The 12,349-nt window shown below is 46.1% G+C and overlaps 1 protein-coding gene across 1 annotated transcript; it reads right to left on the bottom strand.

Moving 5' to 3' along the window:
- Nucleotides 1-3,589: 3,589 nt before the first annotated feature.
- On the bottom strand, nt 3,590-4,000 carry LOC134506819 (feather keratin-like). The gene has a single exon (XM_063317175.1). It carries the CDS (start codon nt 3,998-4,000, stop codon nt 3,590-3,592), a length of 411 nt encoding a protein of 136 aa, XP_063173245.1.
- Between the last annotated feature and the right edge of the window lie 8,349 nt (nt 4,001-12,349).

The following is a 12,349-nucleotide window of genomic DNA, read 5'->3' as shown; positions in this document are numbered from 1 at the left end:
GGGAAATTTCCAGCTGTGCCAGGCTGTAATCTGCTTACTGCAACTGTGGAATGTATGTTTGGGTTATTGACTCTGTCCAAGGTTACTTTCCCAGGCCGATGTGGGTAACGGTTGCTAACACCTGGGAGGGAGTGGTTGCTAAGAGGGAGCGAGGGCGGGACTGGATTTGAAGTGAGGGTTTTTAGTTTGTATTTGGCGCACTTTTGCTCATTCTCAGCTTTCTTTGTATTGGCATACTATTCTTTCAATAAATCAGTTATCCTTAAGCCCTTGCTTGTGAGACTGAGTCTGTTAGAATAGGCAATCATTACAACATGAGGACATTGCCTGAGGTCTTTGAAGGCCTGCCTGCCTTCCGAGAGTCACCGGAACCGAAGCAGCGCTCCCAGCAGGCCCGCAACTCGGCTCTGTGTCACCCGGGGCAAACATGGATTCCGCACCCATTTTGGGGCCCCCAGCATGGCCCTGGCTCCCTAACCCTGGTTGCCCCCATGGTTGTGGCCCTGGTTCCCGGGGATCAAGTCAATGTCCTCGTTAGTCCTGCATTGCGCTTCTCAGAGGGGCCATCCTTTACGGTGCGCACAAACGGATGGTTGGAGACGTGTCCCTTTTGGGCCATCGCTGTTCCACTGAGACTTGATTGGGTGGATGCCACCCATCCCCTGCAGCCAACCCTGCATGTCCAAGTCTAAGAGCTCACGGGAGGCTTGTCCTCCGCCAGGGTAGTATCCCGTCCCCTTCTAAAGCCATGTACGGGCCATCAGCAGGTGACAAGACATACACCCTCTTCTCTCTCAGCAGGACTCCCAGGTGTCCCTCTGAGCTGCCCAGAACCTCAACGCATTCAGACCAAGAGGTGTCTGCTGAGCTTCGCCCTCAACTCGAAATGATTTGGTGGACCCTCTCGCAAAAGACAGGGGCAGATCTGGCCTGGCAGGAGGCCGGAGCCCAAATCACGCAGAGACGTGGCAGACCCCCTCTTCCAGGAGCGACTCCCAGTGTTTCTTCCCTGTGTGGGTCACGACTTGGACAGGGGCATTGGCTTAAATATATGAAAGAATTGGAGTTCAGCAATGCCAGGGACACCGTCTATGTTCCTGTCAGGAGCGGTAACGGTTTGCCATGAGGAAATCTTTCAGAGATGGGAAGAAAGTGGGTATGTCAAAGGATTCCCTTCTGGGGACAGAATGTTCTGGGGATCTCAAAAACATTCCATACGTAAGTCTTTACATATTTTCTTAAACTCATTCATTCATTCACTGGAACATTCTGGGGAACTCATTCCTCTTCCAGACCTTGTTCATCCAGCCATTCTAACCAAGCTTAGCACAATACCCAAAGGTAGCAGCTCCGTTGTTCATTCAGTAAGCTAAGATGTTGCGCAATGACCAATCTCGATAAAATAGTCAAGAGCAGAGACATTGCACCGACAGCAAAGGTCCGCATAGTTAAAGCAATGGTGTTCCCCGTAGTAACATATGGCTGCGAGAGCTGGACCATAAGGAAGGCTGAGCGAAGGAAGATCGATGCTTTTGAACTGTGGTGTTGGAGGAAAATCCTGAGAGTGCCTCGGACTGCAAGAAGATCCAACCAGTCCATCCTCCAGGAAATAAAGCCAGACTGCTCACTTGAGGGAATGATATTCAAGGCAAAACTGAAATGCCACATAATGAGAAGACAGGACACCCTGGAGAAGATGCTGATGCTGGGGAGAGTGGAGGGCAAAAGGAAGAGGGGCCGACCAAGGGCAAGGTGGATGGATGACATTCTAGAGGTGACAGACTCATCCCTGGGGGAGCTGGGGGTGGTGACGACCGACAGGAAGCTCCGGTGTGGGCTGGTCCATGAAGTCACAAAGAGCCGGAAGCGACCGGACGAATAAACAACAAGATCTTGTGCAAACAAGGTTTCTGCTTCCCAAGATCAAGCGAACCCTCTCCCTACGCCTGGATCTGATTCTTGGACCTAGTTCACAAACCACGCTAACACACGCTGTGGCGTGCTAAATATTGGCTTGACGTGTTGTGTGAATCCAACCACTGGGGTTGTAAGGGATGGCTTATGGCTTTGTTTGTTGCATGGACCCTTCCAGTGGTGTCGCCTTCCCCAAAGCGTGGCTTCAAATGTCATGGCTTAGGACAGCAGCACAGCGTCTGCAGGTGCCATGTCACTCTTAGCATCCTCTGCCTGATGTTGCCTGCAGGGCAAAATCAAAATCAGCTGAAAGCTCACCAGACGGTGGAACACAACCCCTGAAATGTTTAAGGTTCTATTTTTGGAAGGAACCAGGTGTTGATCAAGCTTGCTAAGTGCAGCATATCACCCTCAGTGCCCGCAGTAACCATGAATTCCACAAGCTCAAGATATCGTGTGGACTTTGGCCTGTGTGTCCTGAAGGATCAAGCCAGGCCAGAACCGGATCTTCAATCCAACTTCCCTTACGCGCTCAGAGCAGAGGGAGGTAGATGTTGCATTATGACATGCCACCAAGAGATGACTTCCACCAACACCCTCTTGGAGGGAGCAGGAATTTCTCTCTTTTTACACAGTGTGTATCCTCTGTGTTTCCCGTTACAGTGACCACCAGGGGGCACTGTGTTGCCAGGTTCATCCATATTGGGCATCTTCAGAGGTGAGGAGCCAGATGTGTTTCTACGGTGTTCAACCCCCCTTCTGGGAAATGAACTCATTGACGTTCACACTTTGGATGACTACACACAGCGAATGAAGCTTTAGAGGCTCTCTAGATCTGGCACCTTATAACTGTCATTCTGGTCCTCGTTTTGTGGCCAGAGAACATAGTTCATGAGGGTCTTCCTTGTATCTTCCCTTTATGGGCCTGAAGGCCTGAACACAGCTCTTGGGATTCCCATGAGTCTGCTGACTTCAGGCTGAACCTCTCAAGTTCCTTTGGCCTGACCTCGCAGGACATGTCCTCCAGCCCCCACCTCCTCTTTGTCACCTTCTTCTGTCTGAGCCTTCTCCAAGCTGACTCTCCTTCTGGAGAGCAAAGGGCAAACCCAACCAAGGATAGGATCCACCCACCATGGGCTTGTTCATCAGGAGGGAATGCTGGGCCGCCCACCTCATTCCACCCCTGCCCACCGCAGGCCGCAGTGGACCCGGAGAAAGCCTCCGTTGTCACCCAGGGAAGACTTTGCACATCTTCAAATTACAACCAAGGAGAGCCACCAGTTTGTAATGCAGAATCACTTTTATTAAGGAGCAAAGAAAGAACATTGGAAGAAACCACCAGGTGTTCCCAACAGCCCAAAGCAACGAACATCTCCCCTTCGACAAATCATTTCAGCGGGCAGAGAGGAGACGAGGGCCTGGAGGTTGGCAGAGCTTCTGTCCTTCATAACTTGACATGAAGCCTTGATGGATCAACTGAGCTGGGGGGCAGTTTCACCGGAAGGCATAGCGCCGAAAGTGGTTGGGGGAATACTGGAGAAGAATACAAGCAGTGGGATCAGTCCAGAGAAGATGGAAGAGAGTTGTGACATCTATTTGCAGGCCAGACCAGGGCCCAGACGTGCCCTGGCCAATCTTCTGAAATCCGTTTCGGTCGTGGAGAGTCCTGGTTAACTTAGCAGGGAGAGTAACAGGGGAGGGAGCAGATGCTGCCTCTGCGACCAAGGCGTCCCAGCCGGCCTCCACGGTAGCCACCATACCGTCCGTAACCCTCAGTGGCACATGGTGTGTAGCCTCCGACGCAGATGGGGTCACAGCTGGCGGACATGATGGGACCGGGGACGGTGATCACGGTGGCAGGGGGCTGGATCACAACCTCAGAGGATGGGATCTGGTTGATGCAGGAAGGGTGGACGCCAGCCAGCGTCCCCAGGTTACTAGAGTATTCTGCCAACCCACTGGAGCCATAGCCATAGCCCTGGCCGAGACCTCTGTAGCCCGAAGATCCACAGCCAGGTGGCCCAAGTCCAACGACTGGGCAGGATGCGCAGGATGGGATGACACAGGATGGTGGACAGCAAGCCATTGTCTAGGACAATTAAGGTGACTCTGAAATGGAACATTAGACAATCCAGTTGACTTTGGGAAGAGAAAGAAACAATGCCAAAGCATCACAAAGACTCACAGAAGGCTGCCAGTGATGGGACACTAAGTGAAGCTCTGCACAAGCCACATTCTGATCTGTTTCATTTCAATTTGCTGTCTGGCTTTACACGACAGGATGAAATAGATGATAACCCATCCTTTTGGTGCACGGGACAATGAATCATAAACCCACCCCCCTCCATGTTTACTAAGGTACAAACTACTCAAGCTTAGCATGTTATAGAAATGCAACCCCTAGATCTTTAACTGACCCAGCCAAGCCACCACAGTTTATTCACAGAATAACTTAAACTGAGACCAAAGAACACTTCCTCCCAGAATCGCTCTTGAGTTCCCCATCCTGTGAAGACTTCCATTCCAAGAGAGGACTACTGTAGGATCTACAGAAATGGTCTGCATTTTTCTGAGGACCTCTTAAAGTTTTCTGGAGAACGTTTGAGGGCTTCCAGCTTAAGGACTGTGAAGATATGAAGTTCCCTTTGCATCCTATCCTTGTTTGCCGTTGTCTCTCCTGTAGATCTTCGCTAGTGTAGGACTATCCTTCCTACAGCAGGTTTCCAAGATCTTAGCTAAAGCTGATCAAACTCAGCAGAGAGGTTCTGGGGTCTGATTCCTCTCCCTCCATCTGAACCCTCAAGAGTTACTTTCCTCCATCCCTTTGTCCACAGGGACTGTTTCTCCAGGCAAGAGTGTGGAGGGTTAATCAATGCCCCATTCCATCCTATAAATATTCCTGCAGTTGAAACTCTAAGATGATCTGTTCTCATGAAGAAGCCGACTTACCTGCTCAGAGGAGAAGAAGCTGAAAGAGGGCTGGTCAAAGGAGCTGTGAAGATCTTCCTGAGCAGTGAGGGCTTTTATACCATTCTGCTGGAGCTGATGCTATCTGAGCAAGACTTCCCACAGGCCCTGGGGCATTAATGTACTGCCAACACACTCTGACTCATAATAATACCTGAAGGTAATAATTAAATGTCAGCTTCTTGGAGCACCCTGTAGGTGTTCCTCTGTTTTCCAGTTGTTTGGGGCTGATGGACATTTCTGTGAGCCTGAGTCTAGTGTGGGGCATCCCACCACAGCAGTGACTATGGGGACTCGCCCTCTTCGTTTCTGAAGGAGAAGAATAGGAAAAGATGGTCAGTGCCTCTAAATTCTTTTTCTTGCACTGACCCACTCAATCCATTGAAGTAGGGAATAGATGAGAGCATGGAATAGCAAATTGGGAGAAGGAGGGGAGAGAAGGAGAAGGAGAAGGAGAAGGAGGGGAGAGATGGAGAAGGAGAAGGAGAAGGAGAAGGAGAAGGAGGGGAGAGAAGGAGAAGGAGAAGGAGAAGGAGAAGGAGGGGAGAGAAGGAGAAGGAGAAGGAGAAGGAGAAGGAGGGGAGAGAAGGAGAAGGAGAAGGAGAAGGAGAAGGAGGGGAGAGAAGGAGAAGGAGAAGGAGAAGGAGGGGAGAGAAGGAGAAGAAACAAAATACTGAGATTAAACAAATTAACATGGGAGAGAGCAAACCTCCAGATTTCTCCCTCAGATGATGGTCTTGAAGTCTTCAGATCTAGCCTTGAATCCCGAGAATCCAGTGCATCTGTGATTCACTAGAAATAGCTGCTGTAACTAGATCCTGGTTCTCCAGGGGAATCCACTCATAACTTTATTCTTATTTCCCTTTGACTTCTAAAATTTACCCTCTTGCTATGAAATGTCCTACTGTTCGCCCAGACTTGTTCCCTTGCTTCTATTGTCAATGGGGATTAACAAACCACTTCAAAACCGCTCAACAGCTTGCTGCTATGGGTGAGATTGGCGTGGATGCTTTGGGGGCACAGAGTTTCACTGATGCCCATGAGCTTTTGCTGGCACCGATTTCATGCTGAAAAAACCCAAAGCAGAAAACAAAACAGAAAAAAATCGAAACAAAAACCCACCCACCCACCATCACTTTTGGGTGGCGTTTCAGCAGCTCGCAAGATCTTCCCATTTCCGCACCAAATAAATCTGAACAAACTCACATCACCCCAATTATTCTACCCCTGCCTGTGTAACCCCAGAAAAATGGTGAGACCAAAGTGGTTGGTAAAACAGTAGCTTTTATCTGGGGGATTCTAAATATACCTTAAGCCACATTGGCTTATTAACTGCATTTGAATTTCTGTTAAAGATGCTTTAATTCCCAGCAACATCAAATGAATTGAAATGGACTCCTTGGTGCAACCTGAAGAGAATGTAAATAAAAGATAAAAGATTTTGCCAAAAGGAAAAAAAATAAAGAAGTTCTTTCTGGATCCGAACTAAAGATATTCTTGGGGGAGGTCAAAACCACATTGAAAGGATAATGGGGTTCCATTTAGTTTTTTTCTTCATCCCCCATCCCACAATTAAATTTTTTGTTTTTGGTCCACAGATGTCAGGCCTATCAACACAAAAAGCTGGCCTGTGCATTTTCACAATCTATTTAGCCAAAGCAGGCATCTCTGGTATGCCTGAGTGTGAAAGAAGGCGAGGTGTTTGCCATTCCACATAGCTGTCAGTAATCAAGCTAATTTAAACAACAACAGAGATCAAAAGTCTTGCGACCGGTTTGAAATCTGCAATGAGCTGTCTTCAGCAAACCAGCTAGCCAGCTATAGCTTCAATCCCAAATCTGGCTGGTTGATTTTCCTTGAACCAGCATGTCAGCAGGGGGGGAAAAAAACAGTTGACAAAATGACATTCCAGTGGCCAGATGTTTATCTCTCCCCGATGAGTTGAGGTAGCATCTTATTTACAGGATCTTCCTTTCAAGTCAGCAACTGCCTGGTGGAACGGAAGAGACTCCAGAGAATATTAGCAAAGACGGAAAATTGAGCCTCTAGGTCAAACTGTGCTAAAAGAAAATCCTGCTTTTTCCCTTGGCCCCCTTCCTGGTTCTCAGCTGGAGGAATGAGAAGGTGCTTTCCACATTTCCTCCAAAGGAAGAGGGCATTTAGGGGGATTAAATCTTGATTTGGTTAGGATGTGGTTTCCAAGGGCCACACATGGACATCCAGACCTTTGTGGCCCAAATCTCATGCCAGGAGCTCTTGAAACTGACTCCCCTTGCACCAGAGGGGACTCTCAGTGGTTCACATGGATACATGGTGGAAAGAAATTGAGGTTCACATGGATACATGGTGGAAAGAAATTGAGGTTCACATGGATACATGGTGGAAAGAAATTGAGGATGAAAACCTGGCTGCCTGAGCACAGCATAAAACGATACAGAGGTAAAACACAGCATTGCTGCCACCACCCAGTCACGGCAACTCAACATCTCAGTTTGAAAGCTCTGCAGAAGAGTTTCATCATAACAACCTCGGGGAAGAACTTCAGGGCCGGTGACTACCGGTCCTCTGGGGAAACGTTGTGCCGCGTCCCCAGCTTTCTCAGAAATAAGCATACCGAATTCCTCAATTTCTTTTCAGAAGCCTTCATTTCCCCTCTTCGATCTGCTTCTTGTTCTTCCGGGAACCTTGGAGCTTCCTTGCCAGAAGCACAAATGAAGCTCCAGCTTGGTTTTTTCTGCTAAATCCCTCAAACAAACATCTTTGGATCAATAGTGGCTGCTTTATGGCTTTCCAGAGAGTGCAGATCCATCCAACGGAGGTTCATACAATAAACCATGGTTTCACAAACACTCTGGTTCCTTCCCCATCAATCCTCACTCCTGTCTGTAAAGCAAGCTCAAAACAGGATCACATCCTATTTGAATGTGGTCATTCCCTGTGAGAGAAAAAAGATCTTCTCTCCTGATCCCAAAATGTCCCACATTTCTGCCCTGTTTCATGTGAGATACATTTTAGAATTACATGGGAAGAAGAGTTCACTGGTTTTGTTTTGTTCTGTTTTTAAAAAGTTTGAACCATTTAATGAACTTGGAGATGATTCAAGACATTTGTTGGCACCCAGACCCACCCAGAAGGTGGTTTTCAGGGCCGAGTATTTTTGACCAATCAACACAAAGGTATCAGCTTCTCTCCGTCTTCTTTCAAGACGGATGAAAATCTGAGCTTCCTTCCTTTCACATGAAATGGTTAAAAGGCATGTGTGGTGGTGGGCATTTTGTAAATCATGAACACAAGGAACATCTTACTATTAGAAATAAAACACACAAGGTTGCTTTTTTTAAAAAAAATCATTCTATTATCTGTAAATTAGAAAAGTAAGCTTATTTCGGAAAACGGAGAAAGGAAGAGAAATCAATGTTTGCGCAAATGCATAACCTTAGCTTGGTATGGGAGGAAGGGGCATAATTAGATGCCCTGAAAAATTTGTATGTAGCCCCCTACTTCAAGCTCACTAATATTTGCCACCAAATGGTGATTTAACAGAGGAGGGAGGGGAAATTATGGTTAATCATCATAATGGGGAACAATTAAATGCATGGATGTCAGTGTAGGTTAAATTACTCCAAAACGGATACTTATCCCTCCCCTCCTCTTTTGAAGCATGGTCCTGCTTTGCCAGTCACCTACTCTGCCCAAAAGGAATTGTGCACCCATCGGAAGATGTAATGTGTTTACCAGCAAGGAAGAAAGAGGTTCCACCCTCCATAACTACTGGGGAAGGGCAGGGATGGCATATATTTTTGGAGAAGAATAAAAGATACTGTTCAAGATAGCACTGGAAATGATTAGGCGGGTAGAAGCCACAGACAGCTGCAAAATGGCACGGATGCCTTTGAAGATGCGCTGCGTGGGAGAAGTTGCATGCCTGGTCAATTTAACCCTTTCTGGAACTGAATGGTCTTGTCCCTCATTTCTTGTCTTGTCTTGTCCCCCATTTCTTTCTTTCTGTATTTGGTTACCAGGTCCCCTTGCCTCATCTTCACTCAGGTTTGATCCCCCCTTCCCTTTCCTTCCCTTTTTCAACACAGTGACTTCCGACTTGTTAGGGATTCACAAGCATGGTTGCATGACTACATTCAGCCTAGCTAGGGGGAAATCTCCAGTTTTCCTTTGAATCTGGTTTGGCCAGGCAACAAGGAAAAACTTCACAGACGTTTAGATCCCTAATCTTGTTCCTATCTTCCCAATTACAGGACAGATCAAGCAAATGACATGCTCAGGAGCCAAGCTTTTAAAAAATATGTGTATGCCCATTTCCTTTACAAGTAGATAATTACACAACAGGTCCAGCAGCTTTAATGAACGCTGGGATGCTACCTAAAACAGAGGTCAGATTCCTAGAGGGGTCAAAACACTTAAGATTCATTTTGGTTGCATCAACACTTCTGGAAAACTGTTTAAGGCTCTTCTGCCCAGAAATAAAAGCTAGCAACACCCAAAGGAAGTGGAAGACTTCAAAGGTGGCAGATGGTTCCCACCACAAAGTATTTGTCAATTTTCTCAAATGATGCTGAGCAGTGAGTTCCAACTATGGGAAATCATACCATTAGATTAATCATTTGAAGGACTAATTTTTCCAAGAGAACTAAAGCTGGCTAGTTTTTCTTTCAAGGAGCCCAAAAAGCTGGACCTGAATCTTCTAAAAGGTCTTCTTCAAGTCCCGCCAAAAAGTTCAGGCATGGCTTTGGAAAAGTCCTACCAGCAAGAAGGCCTTGAATGAGGAGACCCTTCTTCATGAGAACTTCAAGCTTGGGCTTACACCTATTGGATCTGTATCACTAAATGCCACTTGAACCACTTTAGATGAAGACCTGGTAGATGCATTTCTGTCAGCTACTACAAATCAGTGCTCAGGTACATAAAAGAGTCCTAGGGAGATAGGAACTCTTTTCCACTTCACAGAAAGTAGAACCAGAAATAACAGGTGTAAGTTCAGCCATCTAGATTTCATTGAAATACCAGGAAAAATGGCCTGATGGTAAGATGTGTACAACAATGGAACAGTCTCTTTGTGGGTTCTCCATCTCTGGAGATTTTTGAGAAGAGGCTGGACATCCATCCCTCAGGTATGGTTTGATTGATCTTCTTTCATGTTGCAAGAGGTTGGACTAGATGTTCCTCATGGTCTATGACAGTTCCACCATTCTATGACTAGGTTAGTGAGGAAGACTTGTGTGACATGATGTGTTGAACAAATCCAGCTGATTTAGTTAATCTAGGGCTTATGTATTGTGAGCACTGAGAAAACAGATTGTGTGAATGGAGCTGGTAGGTTTCAAGTAATGGTTCCACCTCCCTTCCAGTATCTGATTGGAGTTCTACGCTTGCATATTCATTTGTGAAACCCCTGTCCCACATTGTCATCGTTAAAAACTCATTCCAAAGCCATCAAGCCATCGCTTCTTTATCCCTGATCTATGGACTAGGTCCCAACTATCAGGGTTCATACATTCTGTAAACTGATTGGTCAACCGGAGTATCTGAGTTTGATCAGCACATAGAACCAAACTTAGACAGCTCCCTTTTAGATTGAACCTGTTGGGTGAATATGGCTTCAGAGAGGTGTGGGTTTCAGGTCATCCAAATTAAGCTGCTCCAAATGGGACTTTTTATATTGGGATTCAACATCAAGTGCTGCAGAAGAAACATGGACATTCATGGACATGGCATATCCCTCTATGGTGGGCCAGTTGCTTCTCCAGCAAAAAAGGGGTCAGTACTCCATAATATGTGTGAACATTGACCCATCTGGTACTACATGGTCATTGCTGGTGGTAGTTCTCTAAAGGGTTGTCCACCTGACAACCCTACAACATTGTTTCAACCATGACACATTGGCTGACTCAACATCAGGTAGACAACTATGAATATGAGTAGGAATTTCACTCTAACAAGGACCCCATCTGCTAAGACTTCATGTACCTTGAGTTGGCAATCAGCAATGTGGGCCCAATCAGATCTAATTTCAAAAGCTTCCTCTTACAAGTGAGTTTAATCCATGAGGCTAAGTTGGCTGGTGTGTGTGCCAGTAGCTGCTGTGCCTTGTTCAATAAACCATGGTCAAAACCAATGAGGCTAGGTGTGATACATGAGTCTAGCAGAACAGTAAGTCAATAAGTAAGAGGATCCAACCGCACCCTTTGTAAGCTCTCAGATTCAACTGAATGGTCCTACATAGTTTTCCCCCAGTTACAAAGCTCAAAATGTTCCCATCTTGAATGTTGCAAGCTTCTGTGAAAATTCTCAGGAAAGGGGAAAGGAGAAGGAAGCATTCTTACATGTTTCATACCATTTGTGTCATCCTGTGCTGACAACAGTCTAATCCTTGCCACATAATGCCTTTGAGGTTTTTAAGTAATTTTGCATGTGATGGGAACAGCAGATTTTAATGGTGATTAATTACAAGTTGGATATGCAAAGGCATACTTCTCCACTAATCAGGACGCTCGCAAGATAGTATAAAAAGACTGGTCCTTCACAGGTTTTCCAACAGCTTCACATCTCGTCTTCTCCTGCCTTCTTCTCCTCAGAGAAACAGGTAAGCTGGTCTTTCGTAACATTGTAGGAAATATGAGATTTATTTACAGCTTTGGAATATCCAAGTCTTGGGTAGTAGCATCTCTCTGAATTTGGTTGAGCTGGAAAGGCTAAATAGGGTTAAGTGGTGAATATGTGGATGGGCGACCACCATGAAGTTTGTAGACTAGACCGTGTTTTTACCAAGAAAACTACATGGTAGTGCCATGTAGCCACTGGGAACTGAGCTCAGCTTGAACAAGAATTGTATTTGAATTACAATATCCCTCTTTCAGTCCCAGATGAGCCTAGTTATTCCTTTATTTTAACAGATCCCAATGCTTCTTAAGAAAAGTCTCCTCAAGTCCCCCTCAGCCCCAACAAGACCCCTTCCATTTTTGGATAATTCAGAACTTGAGATGGAAGAAGGTTTGGTTCCTACCATTACATTTGCACCATGTTCTAGCTTGGAGGTTCTGAAGGTGTATGTGTACTGCAAATCTCAACTAATAAAAATATAATATATTTCAATACTGAAGAACATCTGAGTTTAATAACTCAAGGATTGGCCTAGCAGACAAATCAGAATTGGGATGACTTCGATCCTCCTATGCCATGCAGTTTGTTCTGCCTGCACATTTGTGGAGGGTTCACCTCTTAGAGCATGGGGTGTAGAAAACTTATGCTCTGTTCTAATACCAAAAGAGTGTCAAACGTTCACAGGTCATGTAAACTAAACCATTCAGAAGATCCCCAATTTTTCTGACATTGGAAGTCACCCACCTCACCTTGATGGGATACCTTAACTTCCTCCACCATTCCTTCGGGTCACGCTTTGTTGGTGTATGTCAACACTGTCCCCTCTCTTCTTCTTTCAGTCCTATCATCAGAC

The sequence above is a fragment of the Candoia aspera genome, chromosome 17 (genome assembly GCF_035149785.1).
Source record: "Candoia aspera isolate rCanAsp1 chromosome 17, rCanAsp1.hap2, whole genome shotgun sequence".
Taxonomy (NCBI): Eukaryota; Metazoa; Chordata; class Lepidosauria; order Squamata; family Boidae; genus Candoia; species Candoia aspera.
Note: the sequence above shows the minus strand (reverse complement) of the source record. Positions and strands in the feature narration are given on the sequence as shown.

Bases quoted from the DNA above. Each gene is read 5' to 3' on its own strand.
- LOC134506819 (XM_063317175.1), bottom strand. From the start codon at position 4,000: ATGGCTTGCTGTCCACCATCCTGTGTCATCCCATCCTGCGCATCCTGC.